Below are 24,045 nucleotides of genomic sequence, written 5' to 3'. Positions count from 1 at the left end.
ATATCATAGTCATTACTGGTCATTACTAAGCATTTTAGCCATTTCTAATTTATTGTAGTCGTTACAAGTTGTCGTTAGACATATTGGTCATTTCGTAGTCATTAATATTCATTACAAGTCACTTCGCTCATTATTAGTCATTACTGCTCACTACTAAGCATTTTTAGTTATTTGTAATCAAATGTGGTCATTACAAGCCGTCGTTTACATATTGGTCATTTCGGAGTCATTAGTCGTCATTACAAGTCATTAGTAGTCATTATTAGTAATTACTAGTCATTATTAACCTCTACCAATCTCTATTATAACGTTATCATTCACTAACTGTCACTATCAGTCATTTTTCTTTATTCTGTCTCTATTCTGTCTTCATATGGCCTGATCTCGCTTCGGTGGACACTCTGGCGGTCAGGTCTGCTGACACAAACTTCACCATGAGCACAGAAAGGCTTTCGCCTTAAGAACAAACGGCAGCTGGAAAATGGTGTTGTCTTTCAGTTTCTGCTCAACAGATCTATGTTTTATCGTATATTCGAATTACAATCCGATGCTATCATGTCTTCAGCTTGTGTGTAAACGGTACATTATGACTTTTCGGACATATATTACTTTGAGAAATTCAATTAGTTCAATAACGCACTTGGGTCAGGCGGACCGCACAAAAAAAAAAAAAAGAAAAACGGCAGCTGGAAAAGGGCGTTGTCTTTCAGTTTCTGCGCAACAGGTTTATGTTTTATCGTATATTCGAATTACAAACCGATGCAATCATGTCGGCAGCTTGTGTGTAAACGGTACATTACGACTTTTCGGACGTATATTGCATTGAGAAATTCAATTAGTTCAATAACGCACTTGCGCTAGGCGGAGGACCTTCAAAAATGAGGACGTATGCTGTGCTAACGGTGCCGACACATAGCAGCCGTGGCCACTCAGACAGGCCTCAAACTGCAGCTGGAGAAGCGCTTTGCCTTTCAGTTCCCGCGTAACACATTTGTTGTTCTCCTACGCTCGAATAACAATCCGAAGCTATCATGTCTGCAGCTCGTGTGTAAGTCATACTTTGCGCATTTTCTGACGCAGTCTACTTTTAAACGTGAATTTAGATCAATAAAGCACTTGCGCTTGGCGGACGGCCTAGATGAATGGAGATATATGCGGCACTTCCACACACGTACATACAGTACGTGCGCGCGTGGCATACGTCGTCGCTTGTGCTGGTGGTGCTTGCGTAACGACGTTTAACCTCAGTTGGGTACTTGTCTAGCGACCACACCAGCTTCGCTGCACATCCACTTTCGCCGTGTGGAATGGAGGCGGATTTTTTTTAATGACGCCTATTGTACACAGTGCTGTAATGCGTTATAAGCATTTGAGAGGTATTGTTTTACAACAAATTTCAGCTATCACAATCCTTTTCGTGTAGAACACATGGGGGTCTTCATATGAGGCAACAATGCATCCCCCGGCATTTAACGTCAAATTCTAGGTATTAAGGTCACAGCCGGAAGAACATGCAGCCTGAATCATTTGATTCTCGGTGCTGAAACGGGAGTCGTTTCCTTGCGCGGTTTCTTTTTTTAAACATCTTCCCGTACTATACTGCCATGTTGCTCTCGTGTGATATCTTGGTTCACATATTTTGCTCTCGAAGTTTATGTCATAAATGTTTTTTGTCCGTGAATTGGCTTTCGCATCACGAGCCCTGACGTGTTGCATCGTGAACAGCGTCGCAGTGTCACGAGTACCGGTATAGTCGCGCAACAGCGCCATGCGAGTTGCAGTTCTCGCGTGGACTGACGTTTAGACGGAACGATTGAGCGGCGGTTATTCCGAAAATACGGCTCGTCAAGTAAGTGCGGGTAGGCACGTCCGTTTCGGACGGTGGCGGAACAGCACACGGCCGAATGTGAATGTCTGTTTTGAGAAATGCTGGCAGATTAATTTCTTATATGGACCCGTCCCTCTTATACCAAACACTGCCGTTCGGCGATCCATCACTGTTGTTTCCCTGCCCGGGTGCCCCGCGCTGTCGTCGCATTTCCTTCCGCACCGAGCAGTTTTGTTTTGTTTCCGCGTGCTGGTTGGCGGAGGAAAAGGCTGACGGCATTCGGGGGACCGGGCCGTGCACTGTCATTGCGCACTCCACGAAAGGAAGGGCCGCCAGTAAATGCCGGTTTCCCTCGAAAAATCCTTGAAAATAGCTGCTGTCAGCGTGTCTACAAGGCGCGTGCCATCCCTCTCTGCTTTATTCCTCTTCGCCTTTATCGCGTTGCAGTGTTCTAGATGCTGCGTGCCACTGGCTCTATGTGGCACCATATTTTAATTTTTTTTTTCCATTCGCGATTAAAGTGGCGCAGGGAGGGGGGGGGGGGCAGGGAAACAAGGAGAAAAACTTCTAGTCACGACAGCGTGACGTTCTGCCAGATTCTCGTCTATGCTTACCTTCGTCACTAGAGCGCACATATTTATTTCAAGACACAATTCCCTTATCCCTGTTCGCTCTCCTCTTGTCGGATCCCGTACGCAGCGTTTCTTGCTTTCTTGTTTTCTTTGCACGGTATATCGGCGACTCGGAGGTTTGATAGACGTCTTGTCGACCAACTTGGAGGTGGTTTTCCGGGTTTAATCTTGCCATCTAAGTATTCTCCTGCAAGTTTTTGCAGACGGCGCACTCGGTCCCATTCACGTTTGTCCCGATGCGAGAGAGTGGCTTTCAAATCTCTGAGGAGTATGAGTTTTCGAAAGTGGTAGAGATAACAAAGGCATGGCGAGATGAGCGTTTCACCCCTCCTTCTATCTGTATTTATACGTATTTACTCTTTCTTTTTCCTCATCTGAAGAGGAGGATGTAGGTTGACGGAGAAGAAACGAAAGGGAAGCTGTTGTCACTGAGCTCTTCACACCAGCCTTTCGCTCTTTGGAGCGCATGCGTTTAAGAGAACGCACTGTAGTTGTTTCTTTCTCTTTCCCTTTTTAATCTCTCTCTCTCTCTCTCTCTCTCTGTGTGTGTGTGTATCTCTCTCTCTTTAAACTTCTCTCCGACAAGGTGGCCTGGAAGTTTTCAGAGGCTGTTTCTTCATATCGAATTCGTCTAGTGGTGGAGTTGCACAATAAGAAATAATATTTAAAAAAATATAAGTGTGCTTGTAGCTGTTTCGTTGCGGGGTCTCTCGTACTGCTATTAAAATATATATATCTTTTTTACCGTGCAGCTCTCCAAGCTTGAGCGTGTCTCTAGTGATTGTTATTTCCTCGGTAGGCAGTCCTTTCCATTTGTGAATACATCTCGCACGCGTAGCAAAGTAAATGTTGCCTCGATCCACAAATAAAATGAGTATCTATTTCCCAACGAAGGCTTGAATCTTCTTCAGGTGCTTATTAACGTTGCTTTGAACCACGCTGCTATAACTTTGCAGCACTCCTTTCCAGCACTCCTGTCGATGCAAACGCAAGAATATTTCTAGCATTTTGCAAGACAAAGAGAAGTCCATTGCAAAAAGCTTGGCGCGGGCGTGCTTTTTTCGGTGACTTCTCTCGGTTTCAAAGTTTCCCAACTTACTCCTGGTATGACACATAGAACGCACGTTGCTTTCTAACAGCAAGCTACAAAATATGAAATTTATTTATTTTATTTATTTATTTACAAATACTGCTGTCGCCATACGAGGCATAGCAGGGGTGTGTGAATACAAAACTTGGAAGATACAAAAACAAATTTGCAGAATATAACATGTTATATGGTCATACAGAAGAGGCAAAACAGGTTTACAGAATGCAGATCAAAGTTAAGAATGCCAATAAATACTAACACGGTATATATTTTACCCCTTCTGCAGAAAATTGTTCTATGGGCAGTCGTCTAACGGATCCATCAAGCTCGTTCCACAATTCAATTGTTCACGGAAGGAAAGAAAATTAAAAGCAGTTCAGTTGCGACCTAAGCGGGACAATATTTGTCGAATCAGTGGGCCTGGTTCTGCGCACAGAACTGGTGACGAAATATATAGGCACGCAGACATGAACAAAAGAACTGACAGTTTCGTGAAGCATGACAAGGCGATCACATGCGCTGTCTGAGCCAGTGATTGTAGGGATAATAGCTGAGCATGCGAGGAGGGTGAGAAATGGTGATCGTACCTGCCGTACATAAATCGTATCACTCTGTTTTTGTACAGCTTCAAGTTTATCTTTGTCGCATTGATGGTGAGGGCACCGAATTATAGAGGCTTATTCAAGGATGGGTCGAACAACGTTTTGTAGGCCGTGAGTTTGCACTCTTTAGTGGAATCTTTCAGCGTGCGCTTGACGTAACCAAGCCTCTTAAGCGGTTTTGAACAGTTGAGGTCAACGTGCTTGTGCCATTTTAAGTTAGTCGTGAAGGTGACTCCAAGATACTTAATTCTTTAACGCACTCAAGGTATTTGTTTCCGTTACTGTAAGCGAAATACAAAGGCTCTTCTTTATTACAAAAAGTCATCGACACTGTTTTCTTAAGATTATTCGACATTTGCTAGGAAGGGCTCCAATGGTAAAATGAAGCAAGAATGCTCTATAACTCGAGTTGGTCTTCAATGCTAGTAACGTTTGTAAAAAGCACAGAGGCCTCAGCATTCATACGAAGTTTGACCCGGGTGTTACTAATGACTTCGACCGCATCGTTAATATATATATTGTACAGTAGTGGCCCCAAGACCGAGCCCTGGGGAACACCTAAAATAACGGTTGCTGACGACGAGTGAGCTTTGTTAGAAGAAACGATCTCAGACCTCGAATCCACATAGCTAGTCAGCCAGTCAAGTAGTTTGTCGTTTTTAAGAACCAAGCATAGTTTAACGAGAAGTATTTTGTGACAGACTGTATCAAATGCTTTCGCATAATCTACAAAGATGGCATCTGTCCGTCCACGAGTGTTTTGTGCCGACGCAACTTCATGAGTGAATCCGATGAGCGGCGTGACTGTTGAGTGGCCAGCATGGAAACCATGTTGCCACTGACAGGTATAACTATTATCAGCTATGGAACCTGCTGATATGTTTATGAATGATATGCCCTAATTACTTACAGTATGTGGTAAATAATGAAAGTGGCCTGTGTTTAGAAAGCATCTGTTTGTTGTCAGATTTAAATAGCGGGATGACAGTGGCAATTTTCCGAAGACAAGGAACTGTGCATGAGTCAATCAATCTTTGGAAAACAATGTTTAGGTAACATGAAACCCATTCCGAGTACCTTTTTAAAAATTCATTTGGAACACCATCAGGTCCGTTACTTTCGGTTGTGTTAATATTAAGCAGTAGGCGAAGAATCTTACTAAGGATATTTGGATATCAGAAATGGGCTGTACCACCTCGTGTGCTCTGGAGCTTGGGTTGGTACCATCATCAGAGACAAAGACAAGTTTAAACTAGTTGCTAAGTGCTTGAAATTCAGAACAAGGATTAGAACAGGGTTGGTCGTCAATAATAAATATGGATGAAACCGAGTAGAACAGGGTTAATAGCTTTCCAAAATACTTTCATGAACGTAACCAGTGTATTGTTATAATAGAATTTTCTTGCATCACGTATTTTAGTTTCTAATGTTGACTTCAGCGAACTTAGCGAAAAATGATGCTGACTCTTTGGCGGGAAGTTCCGACACTCGTGAAGCCGTTTGACTCGTCGGGTAAGTTGGATGATACTCCTGTTGCACCAGGAGTGTTTCAAGTTACGTTTTGTACACTTCTTTGGGACAAATTTCAAGAAAGCCCTCTTGAACAATGTTGTAGAAGTACTCAAGCAAGGTATTGATGTCACAGGGGGCACTGGAAGTCAAGAACTGATCAAAAGATGTTGCCAGTAAATCAGTAACAGCAATGTCATCTGCACAGTTAAAATTGAGCACAGTTTTGGAAACAGCTGCTATGACGTCAATGGCCAGATTTAATGTAACGAAGACTGCTTTGTGATCAGAAAGACCATCAGTTATTTCAGATTCCAAGCCGTTACATAAAAGTGGCTCGTTCACAAATACAAGATCCAAGATGGTATCTTCACGTGTAGGAACAGTGCCAACCTGAGTTAAGTCAAATGAAATAGCCAAAGTGATTCTAACTAAATAGTAATTTGTCATGCCCAGCTACAGAAAGAGAGCTCCAGTTTATACTCGGGACATTAAGATCACCACACAGTCTCAAATTACAGCAATGGAGCTTGTGTTTACATATGTATTCACAAACGGTAGGAAAGATATCGCCAGAGCTGGGCGGGCGGTACATGGCACCCAAAACCACGACTAAACCACCGATTTTAACTTTGGCCCAAAGTGATTCAATATTTGGAAGTTCTTAAAGTGCGGAAAATTCGATGCCATTTTTAAAACAGAGCGCTACGCCACCACCTCGCCCAACGGGCCTATCTCTCCGTAGAACCGTGTAGCCAGAAGGCAAAACTTCCCAATCGGAAATAACACCTCTGAGCCAAGCTTCGGTTACACAAACATAAGATGGATTGTGACAATCCACAACTTAGTTAAAGTCATCAGTTTTATTTAGTAGACTACGCGCACTTACATTTAGTGCCGTCATTCGGTAGTTAGATTGCAGTCAACAGGAACAGCTGGTGGGGAGACTTAATTCTTGTTAACTTCTTGGTTGTCATTACAATAATTTTTTAGCACCGCCCCAAGTGTAGCGATTGTTATCCACGATAAGCGAGTCGTAGTGCAAGCGTGCCTTGCTGCCATTTTTTTTTTCTCAGATTAACAGAGTGCTTCCATAGCTTGCTACGAATCACGCGTACGCGTACAGAAAAATACTCGGTAATGGAAACCTTGGATCCCTTTAGTTACCGCGCGTTTCTTAGTATTTCAATCTTGGTTCCGTAGTCTATCAGCCTAATGATGATAGGCCTTTCTTTGTCTAGATTACGTGTTCCAAGTATGTGGCAGCGCTCGACGTTGTCACATTTGACTTCCAGCTTAGTTGACAAAATGTCAGTTACTGATTTAAACAGCTGATCAGTGCTGTCGTTAGGCGGTTCAGGAAGACCAAAAATTACCAAGTTCTTACGTCGCGATCGATTTTCCAGATCTTCGTTTCTTATAGCAATTTCACGCACAGTTTCCTGAAGTTGAGTGGCTGCGTGCTCCAGATCTTGTACGCGCCGGTTTACGTCACTGACGGCAGCTGCCATCGATTCTAATTTACTGAAACGTTCGTCGTATGCTGCGAACCTAGAACTCAGGGTTGCCAATTCAGTGCCAATTGTGCTCTGGCCGGCAGGAAGGTCAGCTAGCATTTGTTTTGTTTCAGCGGGACCGGGATTACTCTCAGTTTCCCCACATAATTGTAGCAATAGCTTTAAGGGATGCGTAATATTGCACATCAGATACTCAAAATGCATACAAGACGCCCGGTCCGGCAGCAGCAACAAAAAGCGATCTTCTATAACACTTACAGTCGTATTTCAAGCCTACCTGTAAGGCGAAAAGAAGACATTTGATAGTACTGAACGATATACCGCTGCCGGGCCCACTGAAGTGGAGCGTCCTGGTCGCTGGTCTTATAATTGTTCGTGAGCAGGTAGCTGTCGCTGTGCGTTCCGGCCATGCGCAGCAGGGTCTCTCGATCAGCTGACGGCTCACGACTCGAGAATCGTAATAAGCACACGTGCTCCAGTCCGGTTGTCGCAGATCGCATGTACCGATGATTGAGGCGTAATTATCAAACTGATAGTCCAGGTACAGTACGCTATGCGGGGATGAAACGTGGTCCTTGCAATAATGGCTACCGGAAACTGCGACAATCTGTAAAGCCGAGACCACACGAACGCTTGCGAACGCGCGCAAGCTAGCGTCCGCGCGCCTCTGCCGCGCCTCGCAAGTAATGGCGGTTTGCATCCACAAACACGCGCCACAGCCCGCGCTCACTGGGCTCACTCACAGACGCCTTGGCAGGCGTCGCTTCGTACTTTGTTATCGACAGTGTTTCAAAACGCTTCGATATCCAGAAACGTAAGCGTTATATTTTTATAGCTGTTAGATTAGCACAAAAAGGAAAGAAGGACCACTTTCTTGCATGATATAAGTTTTCTTCACTGAGAGTTGAATGTTCCGTGCCGTAGCTGCGTAGCCAGGCGCGCCCCGACGCGAGGCAACCCAAGCGCGCGATAAGAGAGAGGAGCTGTTCCCCGAGATCACGCCACGTTTCGACGCGTACGAGCCGTGCCGCACCGTCTACGCATGCGTGGGCGCGTGAGGGCAAGCCTGCGCGCGTCCGCAAGCGTACGTGTGGTCTGGGCTTAAGGTGAAAAGAAAATATTTGGTGGTACTGAACGACATGCCGCTGCCGTAAAATGCGTTAAAAGCAGATTGCTACTAACTTACACGAGATGTATTTGCCTTTGTCGTGCAAATTATTTGGGAGCGAATTCACTAAGCCTTCGTTAGTATATGTCATATTCGCTACTGGATGGTCGCACTTGGTAACATTGTGCCCAGAATCAGGATTGACTGAATTTTGCTCTCGCAAGCAAAGAAACAAACGCAAACTACGGGCACACAATCCGAGCCAGTCGCGAACACCGCACACTACCACAGCACGGGATCACGTGCAGAACAATGAATATAATTCAAGGAAAAAGCCGTTTTTGCAGCTTTGTTGTCCTTGAGAATTGTAGTAGTGCATTCATCGCCCTCTGCTGCAATGACTTATGAGGTCAGCATTCCAAAATAGTTTGTTCCAACAATGGTCTGGGATGAACTCGAACTAGCACATTCGCAAGCGATCGCCTCTGCCCGCTGTATCGAGGGCAGTCACACAGAACGTGTTTAATGTTCTCCTCGCGGCCACAGTCTTCCCATGTGGCCTTCTCAGCCATTCTGATCCAAAAAACAAATGGTCTTGTAAAGGCCACTCACGGGCATAGGCGACAGAGCAGGGTAGCCTCGCGTTGGTGGTGTCCAGGTCGTCCTACGTGTAGGAAAATTTGGCCCCATGGTGCAGCGTCTGGTTCAGGCGCCCGCCATTTACGATATCAATCAGGCTGACGATAGCCGTGGTTGTGGCCAATTGCCTACGACAGAAAGCAGGTAACTTTTGTGAATACGGGCTGGTTGCTCTTAACCCGTCAGCTTGCTAGCATTCCCTCGTGAAGTGTCTGCAAGGATCGAGTAGGTTGCGCCACAGTAAGCCAGAAAGCAGGAAAGCAAATGCGCTTGCAGACCAGTACTGCTAATAATGAATAATTAGCTAACTCGCAATAAAGAATTCTCGCGAATAACTTCTACTTCATGTTTCCCTGGCTTTTTTAAACCCCCAATAAGCGTCAAAACGAGTCTGAACACATTTGAAAGCGAAGCTATAAATATACAGAAAAGGAAATACTTTGTATGCAGGTTAAAGGTGCTCTGAAACATCTATTTCTTGACACCTGTGCAACACGCTAGGAATGACTGTGCTTGCTTTCAAAGAATATATTCCCGAGTATTTCTGAGGCGAAAGCATCAAATGGGAGCGAAAAAGCCGGCGTCTGTAGCAGCGAAATGGCACCTAGATTCCCATTGGCTGCGACGTCACGTCATGAGCGCACCTCAACGGAGCAAAGCGGGCAAAACGCAGCACCTGCTGGGTGATAGCGCGCCAGGTATTGCGTGAGGGGAGAGGGCATCGCCGCGACGTGCCTCTCTCTCACCCCCGCTGTGCATAGCCGCTGCGCGCGCCTGCCGGCCTCGGTGGCCGCTGTTGCTTCCTCGGTCTCTCGTCGCGCAGGGCGTCGGTTTGCATGCGGCGTTGGCACCGCAGGCTGCTGCTGCTCGCTGGCTCGGGCAGCACGTGACGCTATGGAGTCTAAAGCGTACATCGTTGGCGGCAGCAACCTCGGCGTTAGCGAAACGTGGCCGTCCACGCCAGTACACCGCAGTCGAAGTAAGGGAGCGAAAGAACCCAGCAAAATGAGCGAATAGGCAGGTAGCGAAATCCACCATCGACGACTCTCCCCGTAGACATTAGCGAACGCACGGCGTGAAAATAAATGTAGTTTATTTCTCAGCAATATCGTCCAAATGAGTCCGGTCTACAGCCAAGATACTAACGTAGAAACTGTAAAACAAAAATAACCCGCACCAATTTAATCGCGAAATTCGATAACATACCCCGCAGCAAAACTTGAAGGACCGCTCACCGGCGTTTAATTGGACTAGGAAGGAACAGCGCCAAGTAAGACGATCACGAGAGGGAGAACGACACAGGACAAGCGCCTCCCTTTGTCGTTCTCCCTCTCGTGATCGTCTTAGTTGGTGCTGTTCCTTCCTAATTCAAGTATGCACCGTCTAGCCCAAATGAATGTTGTCCTGAACTATGTTCAATTGGACATTAATGCTTTCGCATTCAGAACTCATTAAACGTGCTTAGATAGCCTTGAACTTTTCGCTTTCTTTCTTTTTTTTGTAAAGGACCTAATATGAACGGAGATATAAAGAATACAATGCTTACTTTTCAATTCATCTATTCCTCTCAGCGGGGGTGATATCAGCGCTTTGCTTATCACTCCTTTCAATTTTCTCCTTTCCGTAGTGCCCTTATGGGGACCCTTCAAAATAGACGTGTAAGGTGTCTTAGAGCGACAAAGGAAGGGGCATGACATGGGCTGGACACGTTAGCAACCACCGCTTACCCTTTTCATAGAAGATGTGGAGAGCACTGCATGCGTGGGCAAAATAGCTGCTGTCTATGGGCCGTCGCTCCTGTTGTAACATCATCGCTGACGCCACAAAGGGCAAAAAACAAAACAAAAAAACGGGTGTTTCGAAAGCCACAGGAGAGAGCAACCGATCTGTTTTGTGGCATTGCAGTTTCTCTGCTGCATACAGTGGAATAACACATGGTGCGTATGTTAGAGCACCATTACTTGCGAATCGGGAACGTTTCCTTACCATGTTCTAGAAACGGTGTCAGTGCTGCTTTCAAAAGATGGAAGTTGAAAAGTACACGGGTTTGGTATATTAGGTAAGATGTATATATGCTGGATGCACGACTTAAATGACTTATTAGGCACCACGCGAGAGGAATTAGGCTGCAGCTCAATTATTTCGCCTCGATATTCGCGGCGGTGGATGTCAGGGTCTATGGGACAATAATTAATATACGGGTAAGTTAACTATATTTCACAAAGTCATCTTAATAACTTTGAGAAGGCCTTTCGTTGTAAGGGAAAGCGAGCCAGCATGGAAAGAATACGAATTTGCAAGAAATTATGTGACTTTACAATCTTTGACCATTATGTACAGAAAACGTGCGCAAAAATTCGTTGCGGTTCAAGTAAATCTTTTTCTAAACTGCTGGAAACTGCAATTTACGAAAATGGTAGTGCATTTCACCGTATTTGGCCACTTTTCCTTTAGTTCGAAAGGAAAAAAAATCTTATGGTTCGTGGGGGTGGCGGCAAATCTGTGTCCCTTACGGTGTCACGAAAGACTTGTGCATTCATTTCCAAGTCAAAAAGAAAATTTCAAGAATGCAGCCTTGATAAAACTAGGGGAATGCTGATTGTATATTCCAAACATCAGGTTGGACAAGGATAATCGCATTTATTCGAGAGCCTTATCCCCATAGCACATGATGACATCCTGACCGGTTAATCGTGCCCAGTTGGTAGCTCAATATTTGACAGTGTGCAGCGCCAACATAAGCTCGGATTCATTTCCAACTCGCGTTCTCAATTGTTGAGGGATCAAGAAAACGAGCGAGAGTTGTATAACGACGTTACTCTGTTGTTTCTGGGACACTGAAAACTCGAGCCTCGTAAGCATCGAAATGCACTGTGTAGTGCGGCGTGTATAATGCGATTTAGACAATCCTCTCGCAGCGAAACACTCATCAGAGATCGTACGAGGTGTGATGTTTGAAGATTACGTGTATAAGCCGAGGGTACACCAACCCAACCTCTCCAGTTCCATTGCTCAAAACCATGCCAACGAAAGCGGTCCCGAAGTCAATCCCGATTCTTGCCGCGCCGAGTGTCGTCTTCATAGGGAATAATCGGCATTCGCGGCATATTCGTGGCCGCATGTGTATCTGAGCAACGTATCCGACAGCTCCTCTGAATTTATAGACGATATGAACTGGAAGCCGCGCGTTACAAAAACTAAAGGATAAAAAAAGAAACAATGAGGGGGCTTGCGGGTTACGAGATGCGATTTGTCGTTTTCCAGACTTTTTCACTCGAGTCTTCTTTCCCGGCAAATGCATATTGGCCTCGATGCGATCCCCGCGGCCTATAGGCGCGCGGCCACGTGAACCGCCTATTGGCTTGGGGCGTTTAGCTGTGCCCTTCTTCTGAATCGACTTGTCCGCTCGGTCAAGCACAATTTGTTGAAGCCTGCCTTCTCTGCCGAAACTCGAACACGTTGCTCTTTCTATGATTTCCTAACTTTTTTTTTTTTTTTGCTTTCGTTGCTTCTACTTTCCCCCATTCCGTTAGCCGTAGCCAGTTTCACGGCGTTCTCCGTTGGTGAAGCAGGATCGCGTAGGAAATATTGTCAGCACCTGAGGCGTGAAATCTATTTTTATGGACGGACCGACGAATAAACGCCGGCTTTTCTCTTTCCTAACCATGCTGCCGCTATAACTCCTGCTAGAGCGACATCAAATTGCAAACAGCGATGACAGGATTACAGCGATATTTGAGTTTGCTTGTCTTATCTCGTTTTCCATTGCAAAGCTTGTTTTCATTGTATTCGAGAAGCAGATTTTAAAAAAAAAAGGTATTTTTTTCATGTTTAAAGCAACAGGCGTGTTTTTCACAGAATTCATCACAGACACCGACAGATTGTTGAATTTCCAATGTTTTAGGGAGAAAAAAAGTCCGTGATTTTACTTAGGTAACCTCGGACATTCCCGGGAAGAAACGCGAACGCTTAGGGAAGAAATGTTAAAATCATATTTTAATGGAAAATCAAAGAATTGCCCAAAAAATCATCCGAGCTTTTAAGCACTGAAGCTCAATAGTTCTAACAGCAAAGAAATGAAGTCAATAAAATAAATAAAATCTGAAGGAAATGCAAAAAAAAAGAAAAAGAAAACCTATAACTGAGGCTAACTGCAATTTGTGGCTCAATTAAGAAATACGAAAACCTCCGCGATGGCTCAGTTGCCGTGACGTTATGGTGCTGAGCATGAGAACGCGGGTTCGAAGTCGTGGCAGCAGCATTGCTATGGAGATTGCAGAAGCATTCGTGCACCAAGCTATGGGTCTCCGGATTGTCAGATTAATCCGCAGTTCTCTCCCAATGCGTCTCGAGTGGCTCCTGTGTTGTTTTGACTCGTGGAAACTTATCATCCTATCGTTATAGGATTGCCTTTTTGCACGCTAAAGGTGGATCTTTTTCATAGAATAAGTGTTTAGGATTTTATGATAGTATAATATATGTGTATAATATCGGATGCGATATATATCGCATAATTCTGTGCCATCGATCTTTCTCTTGATGTATCACGCCTAATCTCAGTACTTCTTATTCCTTTTTTTTACGGGTGGGGGAGGGGGTGGGGGAGGGAATAGGGGACTGTTACAGATAGCGAACAGTCAGAATTACGCAAGCCACCATCTTCTGGTAAAACGGTAAAAGGAAAGTTGAAGTGTCTGCTCACCTGTAAGAGGGAGAACGTCCATTAAATACTGCGTAGTTTCCCATTTACGTGTGTGTTCTTTTCTTTCTTATTGCCGCATATAGGAAGGGGAGTCGATCTTGATAGCTTGCCTTTCCCGCTGCCATATTGCTGCCGCTGTATTCTATTTCACATTTGTTACTTACGACACCGTTTTCCTAGCCATAGTCTGAAAGCAGTTGCGCCTGCCCACAAAACGTTTCGCAATGCGGAAAAAAAAGGAGAATGGCTGGCAGAGTGAGCTCTTGTTGACACCTACGCAATGTGAGGCACTGCGCGAATCGCTGCAGCACTAGACGGCGACGCGCCAGCAACGCGCGTTAAGCTTGTGGATCCTTAGCGGCCCGAGAGACGCTTTGTCATTTTGCCATTAAGGCGCCGAGAGGAAACCGAACCAGCTAAACGGGCACGGCGCTCGTTTGCGTGCTCTCGCGGCCATCACCCCCCCCCCCCCCCCCACATCTGACAGGACAAAGCAGGACGGTGAGGCAAGCGTCCTCCCACGTGCGCGATGAGCACAGACTCAACACGCTTAGTTCTCCTCCGTCGTCCCCTTCTCCCGCGGCCGCCAACCGAAGCCTCAGCTGCTTGTCATCCTTGACTGCAGATGACGGCTGTTGTCTGCTTCTTGACCCACGAAAACAGCAAGCTATCGATATGAACAACAACAAAAAGAAAACTCGCGTGATTTGCAGAACAATGCTGCGCATTAAAAGCTCAACTCCTGCGCGGCCTAACAATGCACCTATAGCCTCCCGGTAATATGCGCGATCTGTACTTGTGAGTGGCACGCCTACGCAGTTTATTAGTTAATCCTAGCTGGCATGTGCAGGCGACGAATTGCGTGAGCTTTGAACACGGATTTCACATATTGAAAATTCGTGCCCCCCCCCCCCCCCCCCCCCGTGACCATGTGTTCATTACCTCACATACTTTATAGTTTCAGTCCTTATACATTCGCATCTCGCGATGTATCAGACGCGCTAAAGGGAATACGATCAGCAACGCAGAGTTTCGCAATCGAAAGAAGCTTCGAATCGTATTGGCAAGACAAAGAGCGTGTCATGAACAGAAATCAAAACGGGCGTCGCTCCGCGAAGCCGCGGTCGAAGTAATTCGAACATACGCTGGGTTCACCACACTAGCACAGAAAGGGCGAGAACATATGTGAGCGCTGATAAAGCGGTTATTATCGAGTTCATTTTGTGGATTTCGCAGGTGCCGCTGATTGTCTCACCGGTACTGGAAAGGCTGCTTCGCACTTTGCCTGCAGAGAGAAGCGTGTCAGCATACGCGTCCGCTCTTCCCTTTGTTTTCCTTTTCTCTTTCGCATCAGAGCCAAGAGCGGTTTGAACGAGAGGGAAATCGAAGGGAGGAACCTGGAGGGAAGGCGTGGCGGCAACGATTACTTCTGTTGGAACCCATTTCGCTGGCTCAATCCTCGGGCGAACACGAGTGCGTCCATTAATTAGGATGGGTTCGGGGGTGTTTGAAAGCAGACGCGGGCGGCATTATTATTCTTGCGAGAATCGCGTCCGCAACTGCTTTACAGGAGGCATGAATTTGGAAAGGAAAATGAAAAAAAAATAAAAAGTGTACTCGTGCCGTAAATGAAGGACGGGATTTGATTGCCTCGTTTGGGCAGCACGGCAGCCCGCACATTTGTGAGTGTTAAATTCACATTGCACGCCCATGTATTAAACAGATCCTAAGTGTCAGTGCACCTTGTACGTAAATTTTGGTAGATATGAACAAATAAAAAAAGAAAAGAAAGGAAGAAATAAAGAAAAGGTAGAAGGAACGCAGGCGTTCGTATATTTTGCTGCGTCTCCGCGTTCTCTGGCAGAGCTTGCCTTATCTTCGTTGACAGAGAAACTAAAACACCTGTCGTGTGAAAGAGGGTTTTCAATTCGTAGATATAAAGAATACACTGATAATTACGATACTCCTTAATGGGAAATTAGAGCACACCTCTAGACGTGTTTTCATTTCGCGATATATTTGAGGAAGATTGTTGCTGGCGCGGACAATCTGCCTCGTGCGGCACGTTGCAAGCGGAGCGAAGAGTGGCGCGACTGCCTCACTAATAGGGAGATCGCGAGAGCCACCGCGTGGATGACGCGTGGGCGTGACTCACAGCAGCCGCCGCAGACGGGCCTCCGAGACGACGCGCGATACTCTGGCGCCACCTCGGAGCCATCGTCGCCGCACTATGCCCTGCTTCTGACGCTTTCGCTGTAACCTCCTACTCCGCTTTCTGCCTCATGGTTCTGCTGCAGCCTCCTCCTCCACTTTTTTCCTCGCGTCTTTCAGCCACCTCTGCGCTCCCCGTTCGCTTTTATCTTTCGCTGTGCTCATTCGCTCGGTTACGCCGACGCTCGTGGCAGGAACGGGCACCTAAGCGCTGCGCTTTTAAACTTGGAATTCAAACACCGCCAAATATTAACTTACCCCCTTCCTGACGCGCACAACGTCATCCTCGTCCGCTGCAGTATTGCCTGCTGTGGCCTCCAAAATATATGCACAGGCGCCGCCACTCTCAAGAGTCTGCGTGGTGCACGAAACCTCTCACATACTGTCAAAAGCCAGAGGCGCGCGATAGTGCAGTGGTTGCGCATTTGCACGATGGCGAAGGGAAATGCGCTCGGTTCCTGTGGTGGTGGTGGTAGTGGTGGTGGCGTAAGGTCTGTACTTTGTCATGCGGCGGACGGTTGGATATTGGTTGGAGGCGGCCTTAAGGGCACGATGTCGGCGACTTGTCGGCGTAACGGAATTGTCAGACAAACGGACACAACAAATTAACTTTGGAGCCCCTGTCGCAGCAAAATTATAGGTGTTGGCAACGTGTTTTCCGAGAGTCCCTATGTCACTCATTCCTTCTCATATTTCCCGGTGAAGTATACGTTTACCCTGTTTGGGCATAAGCGTGGTCAATGTTAATCCATCGGACGAGTGCACGTATACTCCATCGAGGAGCACGTGACCTCTGCAGAAGGGTGTTACTTATGGGACAAGAAATTGCTCCCACGAAACAAATTGCAGCTGCTTCCTTTATTCTTAAAGTCAGTGCAACGGAGGGTTCTTCGCACCGCTGTTACGCCGAGGAATGCTTTCCTTCCCACCTTTTGAGCGCAGTGTGATCACGATTAGGCGAGGAAGATGTCATACTCGCTGGCAAGGAGTGATCGACTGTTGTAACAGCTGAACTCTATAAAGAAGTTCGAAGTGGCGTCGCGCCACTACAAGGACGCCAAGGACGCGTCTTGCTTTTCCCACACAACCTGAGGCAGAGTGGGATCATTCTTCCACGGCGTCGCAGCACGCACCTCGCGTGAAGGTATTTTCGCGCTACCAGTGTGGCGATCTGTAGCTCAGGGGTGGTAGCCAGAACGCTTTTCGTTCGTAACTGCTGTTTGCCGTTGGCCCGGTCGCTTTCGCTAATTATATTTCCAACATTACGATTCACTGGCATCTGTTCTTAGGAACAGTTCTAGCCGCAAAAATGTTTTTGAGTTTGAATAGCCCTTGTACGGCTTTTTCTTCTTTTGTTTCTTTCTTTTTTTGCCCTTCGCCGTGATGCGCTGCAGATTTCAGTCGTGATTTTTCACCGATGCGCCAGGTGACGAGCGTTAGCCGTCTTCGGCAGAAACTTATAGAAGACCTGTCCCCGAGGTATTATTCTCATCTTTAGATGCTACTCGCGCCAGAAAAGTTCGTCGTAATTGTTCAAGTGCATCCGCAAATTCTCGCGAGGATCTGGTCTTCTTAACTGAAACTGACGGCAACGTTAATTGGCGCCGCAGCTTCGTGAAGCACGTAGCGGGGTATTCTTTTTGTTATTCCGTTTTGTATGAAGCGGTTCAAACCCTTTGAACAGCTAATGTCAGCCAAGCTGTTGAAAGAAAAAAAAATGATTTAACGGACGTGGTGCAAGGTACATTTTTAAGACCTACAGTGCTCGGTCGTCAGAGGCTTGACGATGGAACAATGGAGGTGGAGTTGGAGTAGATCTTAAAATCGTATCTTGCACCATATTTTTTTTATTTTTTGTAACAGCTTGGCTAATGTTAGCTGGGACACACGGCATACTTGTTATGTACCGTTCACACGAAAGCTTAAAAAAATGAGAAACATAGTCGCCATAATAACGAATAGTAAGTACACGTAAGAAGGCATGAAATACAAAGCGAGAACTTTGCTCGAGGTGTATCGCGCCTGATATTTGCGGTGTGGAACGTCAAGCAAGAGCCGTTTATGTAGTCCCTATTGACGTCCGTTTATCGAATTGCAGTATAAATTAGAGCTCTGGCGAGCTACTTGATATAATACAACCCACTATAGTGCGCATGAAGCCAGCAGACAATGAGGCCAAGGAAAGAATATGAGCAATTAACTGTTTTTTAATTGAAATGTAGAATTAAAAATGATGAGGGAAATAATAAAAGAGGACGAAGAAAAACAACCTGGCCGTCAGTGGCAGCCAAACCCGAAACCGTCGTATATGACGCTTGCCTGCGGTAGAAAGGATATACGCACATCCGCCGCCAAGGTCGTCGATGGTGCTGGCTAACACTCCCATGCTAGGCATAGCAATACACAAATACTCGAGAAACTGGAGGGGGAGACAACAGCCGTTACCGTATCTCAATTGGTACAGCGTCACATGCATCACGCGGAGGGGGTGGCTTCGGCAGCCACCAGCGGTGACTTGTCCTCTCTGTCACTTTAATTTCCTTTTCGTTACTAATTCTACATTTCAATTCTTAAAAACATGGTTGATTTTCTCTGTCGTTCGTGGCTTCGTTAACAAAAAATCATGCCCATCTTGGTTCCATTGATCTTTCACGCTGATATAATGCGAGCCTTTACGGTGTTGTCTAGAGATCAGTCATAAAGGAATTTCATCCTTGCGCCCCTATAAAACTAGCGTAGTTCTCACTTATATAACTCGAAACAATTTATGAAACCAAAGGTCGGAAAGTCTTGAATCCTGCTCACTGCCAATGATCCGAAACGGCTTCGCTAGCACAACAGCAAAATTAGAATTTGCGGAAGCCAACCGAAACAAACAAACGAAGCCTTCCAAAAATATTGCTAAGGTATGCAAAAGACCACCAATAATGCTTGACTAGAGCAGATCGATAAAGTATCAGAATCAACGCCGGACGTAAATAAACGCTTCAAGGTCACAATGTGCGTTGGAGTTTTCTTCATTCCAAGGAAACGAGGAAAGATAAAATATGCCAGTATGGGCAAAATTCAACGCGGGAATGCGAAAACCCATACCGACAGCGCAAGAATAAGTATATAGGACGGCTACGCGGAACTAACGGAACGGGAAGCCCACGTATGTTTATGGGATCCTATGGCAGTTTGTCTCTAGCTAAGCGCTTGACGAGGACGTTGTTTATACCGCAGCTTTCTCCCTCCTAAACCTTGGCCGAATGAGGCAGCGCTGACCTAGAAAGGTGGCGACAGTTTGCTTTATTCTTTTTCCCGAAGGACGCTTCTTTAATGCGCGCGGCAGCCCAGGGGGTCTTTCAAATCCTGTTTTATCGTGGCGCGATATGGAGGAGGCGTTGCAAACCGCTGATACGATTTTATGGCGCGTACACTCCGTGCCTACGCCACGGTCACCACGGGCGACAGTTGCTTTCCCAGCGTGGCTGCAGGGGAGAGCGTGCTAATGTGCTCTACTAGGGCTGGCCAGCAGTAAAGCCTGGTTTTCCTTGCTCCGAGACGCCTGCTCCGGCGCTTTCTTTCTTTCCTTCTTTGTTGTCCATCTTTTCGCCGTTAATTTTTGTTCTCTGGAACAAGCAGTCGATCAAGATGAATGGGGATTAATGTACTGCGAAGCGAGGCTTGATACGGTGCAACAGTGGGACCAGAAAGGCCGTTCGGCAGCCAGCTACGTACACGCGGGACGCTGCGTGGCACGGGGCGCATGAGAAAACAACAAAGGCGCCGGGGGGCCGACGAAGGCCGGGCAAAAGTTCTGGATGGCGAAGCGGAACTCTCCGGCAATGGTGCAGGGTTCGGCGACCTTGTTCTTAACGCCTGGTCGACTGACTGCAGCGTCGTTCCTCCCTTGTGAAGACAAAGCAAACGGGAAGACCCAGCGACTGGGCCAATCCCTCCGGTGCCGCTGCTGCAAAAGCGAGGCTTTATTCGCGCCAGTGCGGTCTCCATCTGAGTGGAACGGGGCGCCCAGTTTCTGTGACTGATTGGAAGGGGCAAACCTTTGTTCTTGCGATGCCTGCACCGCTGGTCGCTCGCTTTTTGGGAGCTTCCCTTGCGACGTCTGCGGTTTCATCCAGCGGTCGTTGTAGGTGCCTCAGTGTTCTTGCTATGGGAAGCGGATGCACAAGAAGGAAGAAAAGGAGAGGGTTCGGAACGACGGTGCGTGCGACAAGGCTATAATAATCCTGCACAGCTTCCTAATCGTACAGTCCCGTGGCGGCATTGTTCCTCGGATGATGGGTCGTCCTGACGGGGCTAGGGCTTGTGAATGTGCCAAGGAAAATACAACTCGCGGAAAGAGATAACGGGAAGAGTCGCGAGAAAGCGAAAAACGTAAGCGAGTGCACCTCTTTCGGGAAGACAAAAACAAGACCGCACCCCATCCGAGGTGGGCAACAGATGGTTAATCCTGTCAATCCGCAGTGCAAGGTTTAGTGCCGGCTCCGGTGCAAGACTGCAGATAGCACATTGATGACGCCCTCTGCCAGTGTTGTGATAAACGGTATGTTCATTTTCGTCCCAATGACGACGTTTTGCTCACAAAATAAATGCCATTTAGATATCTTCCCCATGGAATGAATGAATATTCGTTTTTACTATTAACGGATCGTTCGGTTTCTCTTGGTATATAGCTATAGAGTATGTAGAGCGGACGTGCCCTCTCTCAAAATAAAAGTCATCTAGTTCTGCGTGCGCGTAGCACCCTTGAATAGACAACTTGAAGCACGTGGCACCCGTGCTTGCAATTATTAGACCAGAGAAGATTTACTGACGCAGTGTTGATGTCTCCTTGTTGGTAAGTGTATATAGTAACTAGTACTGTAAACTTAGCTCAGGAGGCGCTGGACGCAAGAAGAACGCGACGCCTGTAGTGATGACTATTTGTACACCATTACTGCTTATGCCACCAATCTACTTGCCGATATGACGAGAAAGAGATAAGGGGCCGAATTCACAAAGCTTTTCGTTCGTAAGTGCTGTTTTTCATTGGCTGATCGCCTTCGCTAATAATACGCCCTACATCACTATTGGCTGGCACGAACGCTTTTAGCGTAAGAACATTCTGTAAGTACGGGCCCAGATCTTTAATAAACAAATGGGGAGGTTAGCTTGCCCAGAGGCCGTCACTGCAGCACTTCCTACTAAAATTGGTGAAAGATACACAACGTAAGTACACTCTACTGACATTCACACCAGACGAAGTACGCGCACACGCTCATGAGCCATTTTCAAAGTATCATTGAGCCCTATATAGCTCTTAAAAAGGCTAGAAGATATTTCGTCGCACTCATTATGACGGTACTGCCGGTCCACGCACCGAATACACCTTCTGCTGGACAGTTAGTAATGCAGGGCTACGCTGAAGCGGCTGCCAGTGGATGCCGAGAGAAATTAATAAGGAAATCCATGAAACGGTTACTGAAGCGCTGCTTTTGAATCGATAAGTACGATAACGTCCTGACGAGGGCGAAGCATCAGTTTGCGGAGCGCAGCATCAATGGCTGCACCTTTGAAGTTGTTAATGACACCAGGTGACCTAGATGACTAGACCATGTAGCACCATGGGATGGAATCCAGTTATGTCTGCGCTTGCGTCTGCACTGAATGATAGGCCAGTATAGACTTGTACATAGGTGGTTTTGGTAAGCCGCGTACAAGTGCTCCAACACCAAGGAACACGTTGCGGCAGTGACAAAATTGTACTTACGATTGGCTTAACTTCGCGCGGTTATGTTTTCGGGGGCTCTCGTTCAATAGCATCAATTGCGGAATGTAGTTCTTGTTTTGTTTCGTTATCTTTATTTTTCTGTTTCTTACACGTATAGTTGGCCTCCTTGGATTCGCCGAGTCCTCCACTAGCGCCTTCAATTGCCTGCGCCCTATTTCAGAACCTTTGAAACATGCCTTTTTGTTGCTGGGTTACATATAATTCAGTTGAATGTCGATGCAAGTTCGTAAGAATGCCGTAATTTCTGCAGTGCGTTCATTCGCCTCATATCGTAATACTTTACTCATTTAAGCAATCTATAGTTTGCGGAGAGGCCAGCGACTAAGTAGGTTTCCAACATACCCAACTGTACATCCAAATAAATAAATAAATCAAGACGCCGGAAATGTCCTTGCCCCCATGTGCTCTTCTTATATTGATAAATAATGGCCGATTTGTGCGCGAATCCTTAAAAATTAAATTAAATTCTGGAGTTTTACTTGCCAAAACTACGATCTTATTATGAGGCACGCCGCAGTGGGGGACTCCTGATTAGTTTTTACCACCTGGGATTCTTTAACGTGCACCTAAATCTAAGTACACGGATATTTTTGCATTGTGCCCCTATCTAAATGCGGCCACCGGGGCCGAGATTTGATCCCGCGATCTCGTGCTTAATGCGCGAGTCCTTACGATAGCCATAGCGCATTCTTTGGCGTCGATCTTTGTATACTGGTCTCACGATGCACATAACTGTCATGTATTGAAAACGCTGTTTAATGGGGTGCCCAGGAAGAAGCTGACAGGCAGGGGCAAGACAACAGCACTCGCAACAGGTGAAAAATAGTGTATCTGCCCAGTTAGTCTGATGGTGAGCTTTCGGTGATTTCTGTCCTATTTTTTTTAATGCGTAAGCATTCTTTGACGAATACCCCAGCAAAATCTCTCCGTCCCGTGACCCCTTACATCTGCATATTAAATGCATAATTGGCCAAGTTAACACATTTAATCGTTTTGCTAGTCTAAGAGTAGTTGATTGGTAGCATTACAAAACACACAAACAAACAAGAAAATACTTGTAACTGGGATTTGAACCATGGACCGCAGCGTAACAGACATGTCTGTGTGAGCCACATTATATTCATGGGAGTGAAAGTGGCCTTGGCCTCAGTTCACATCAAATCATGTTCAAGTGAAAAGAACATTGAGAGGTTTCTTCCCATTTCCTTAGTTTGCTACAGTCCTACAGTAATGCGTAAGCATTCTTTGGCCAGTACCCCAGCAAAATCTGACTGTCCTGTGGCGCCTTATATCTGCAAAATAAATGCATAATTGGTCAAGTTAACACGCTTAATCGTTATAATAGTGTAATAGTAGATGATTGGTGGTGATGGGTAGACATGCATAAGCGAACTAAATCAGTAAGCAAAAGCGAAGTAGCAGCCGAGCCATAGAATGCTGGCGCATTAGCAGAAGATTCTGAGAATTTTTTTAGCATTTTTATTTCTTTGCGCTGTGCCTTTTCCTCGACCCGGTAAACTTGTGAGGGCACTGAAAACGTGTTTCCGGTGTTGGAAATGTGGACGCCACAAGTGGCACTATACCCGCCGTGGTTGCTCAGTGGCTATGGTGTTCACGAGGTCGCGGGATCGAATCCCGGCCACGGCGGCCGCATTTCGATGGGGGCGAAATGCGAAAACACCCGTGTGCTTAGATTTAGGTGCACGTTAAAGAACCCCAGGTGGTCAAAATTTCCGGACTCCTCCACTACGGCGTGCCTCATAATCAGAAAGTGGTTTTGGCACGTAAAACCCCGATTATTATTATTATTAAGTGGCACTATAGCGATAAACTATGATCTTTTGACATTCGTCGATGTAAACTTTGGTAAATATTCAGTCGGCAGCCGCTCCAATGATATAACCACGCCGGTTGGTCGTTTGACTGTTCGCTGAAGCATATTCCATAGCCTCCAGGGCTGTGCCTGATCACACCCATGGCCGATTCGTTGCAGGTGCTAACCAAGGACTCTGTGACCGTGTCGGTGGACGCAGTCGTGTACTACCGGGTGCACAATGCGGCGGTGTCCGTCGCCAACGTGGAGAACGCCCACCACAGCACCCGCCTGCTCGCACAGACCACGCTGCGCAATATTCTGGGCACCCGGAACCTGCACGAGATTCTCGCCGATAGGGAGCAGATATCCAATGCAATGCAGGCAAGGCTCGAGCTTTTTTTTTTTTTTTGCTTTCCTTTCGAAGGGCGTATTTGGGTAGATTTAGATGCGGAGCAGGAAGAATGGTGTGCTTGCTTCTGCGCTATTCCGCTGCTATACGCTCTAGTTTACACCCTTCGCGGCGTATCTGGTCTTCAAACAATAATTGTAATCTGTCTCGCTTGCGTTTGATTTCTTGAAAACACCGCGCTCGCTGTTTTCCTGTAAAGAACGCGA

At 46.4% G+C, this 24,045-nt stretch overlaps 1 protein-coding gene across 3 annotated transcripts in view; it reads left to right on the top strand.

Moving 5' to 3' along the window:
- Positions 1 to 24,045, top strand: part of LOC142557214 (band 7 protein AGAP004871-like) — a 370,091-nt gene that overhangs the window by 331,724 nt on the left and 14,322 nt on the right. For all 3 annotated transcript variants that reach the window (XM_075668920.1, XM_075668928.1, XM_075668911.1), the window contains one exon: positions 23,608 to 23,811. In XM_075668920.1, the coding sequence (XP_075525035.1) occupies positions 23,608 to 23,811 (204 nt within the window). The remainder of the gene's footprint in view (positions 1 to 23,607; positions 23,812 to 24,045) is intronic.

Source organism: Dermacentor variabilis, chromosome 1 (assembly GCF_050947875.1).
Source record: "Dermacentor variabilis isolate Ectoservices chromosome 1, ASM5094787v1, whole genome shotgun sequence".
Lineage (NCBI taxonomy): Eukaryota > Metazoa > Arthropoda > Arachnida > Ixodida > Ixodidae > Dermacentor > Dermacentor variabilis.
Note: the sequence above shows the minus strand (reverse complement) of the source record. Positions and strands in the feature narration are given on the sequence as shown.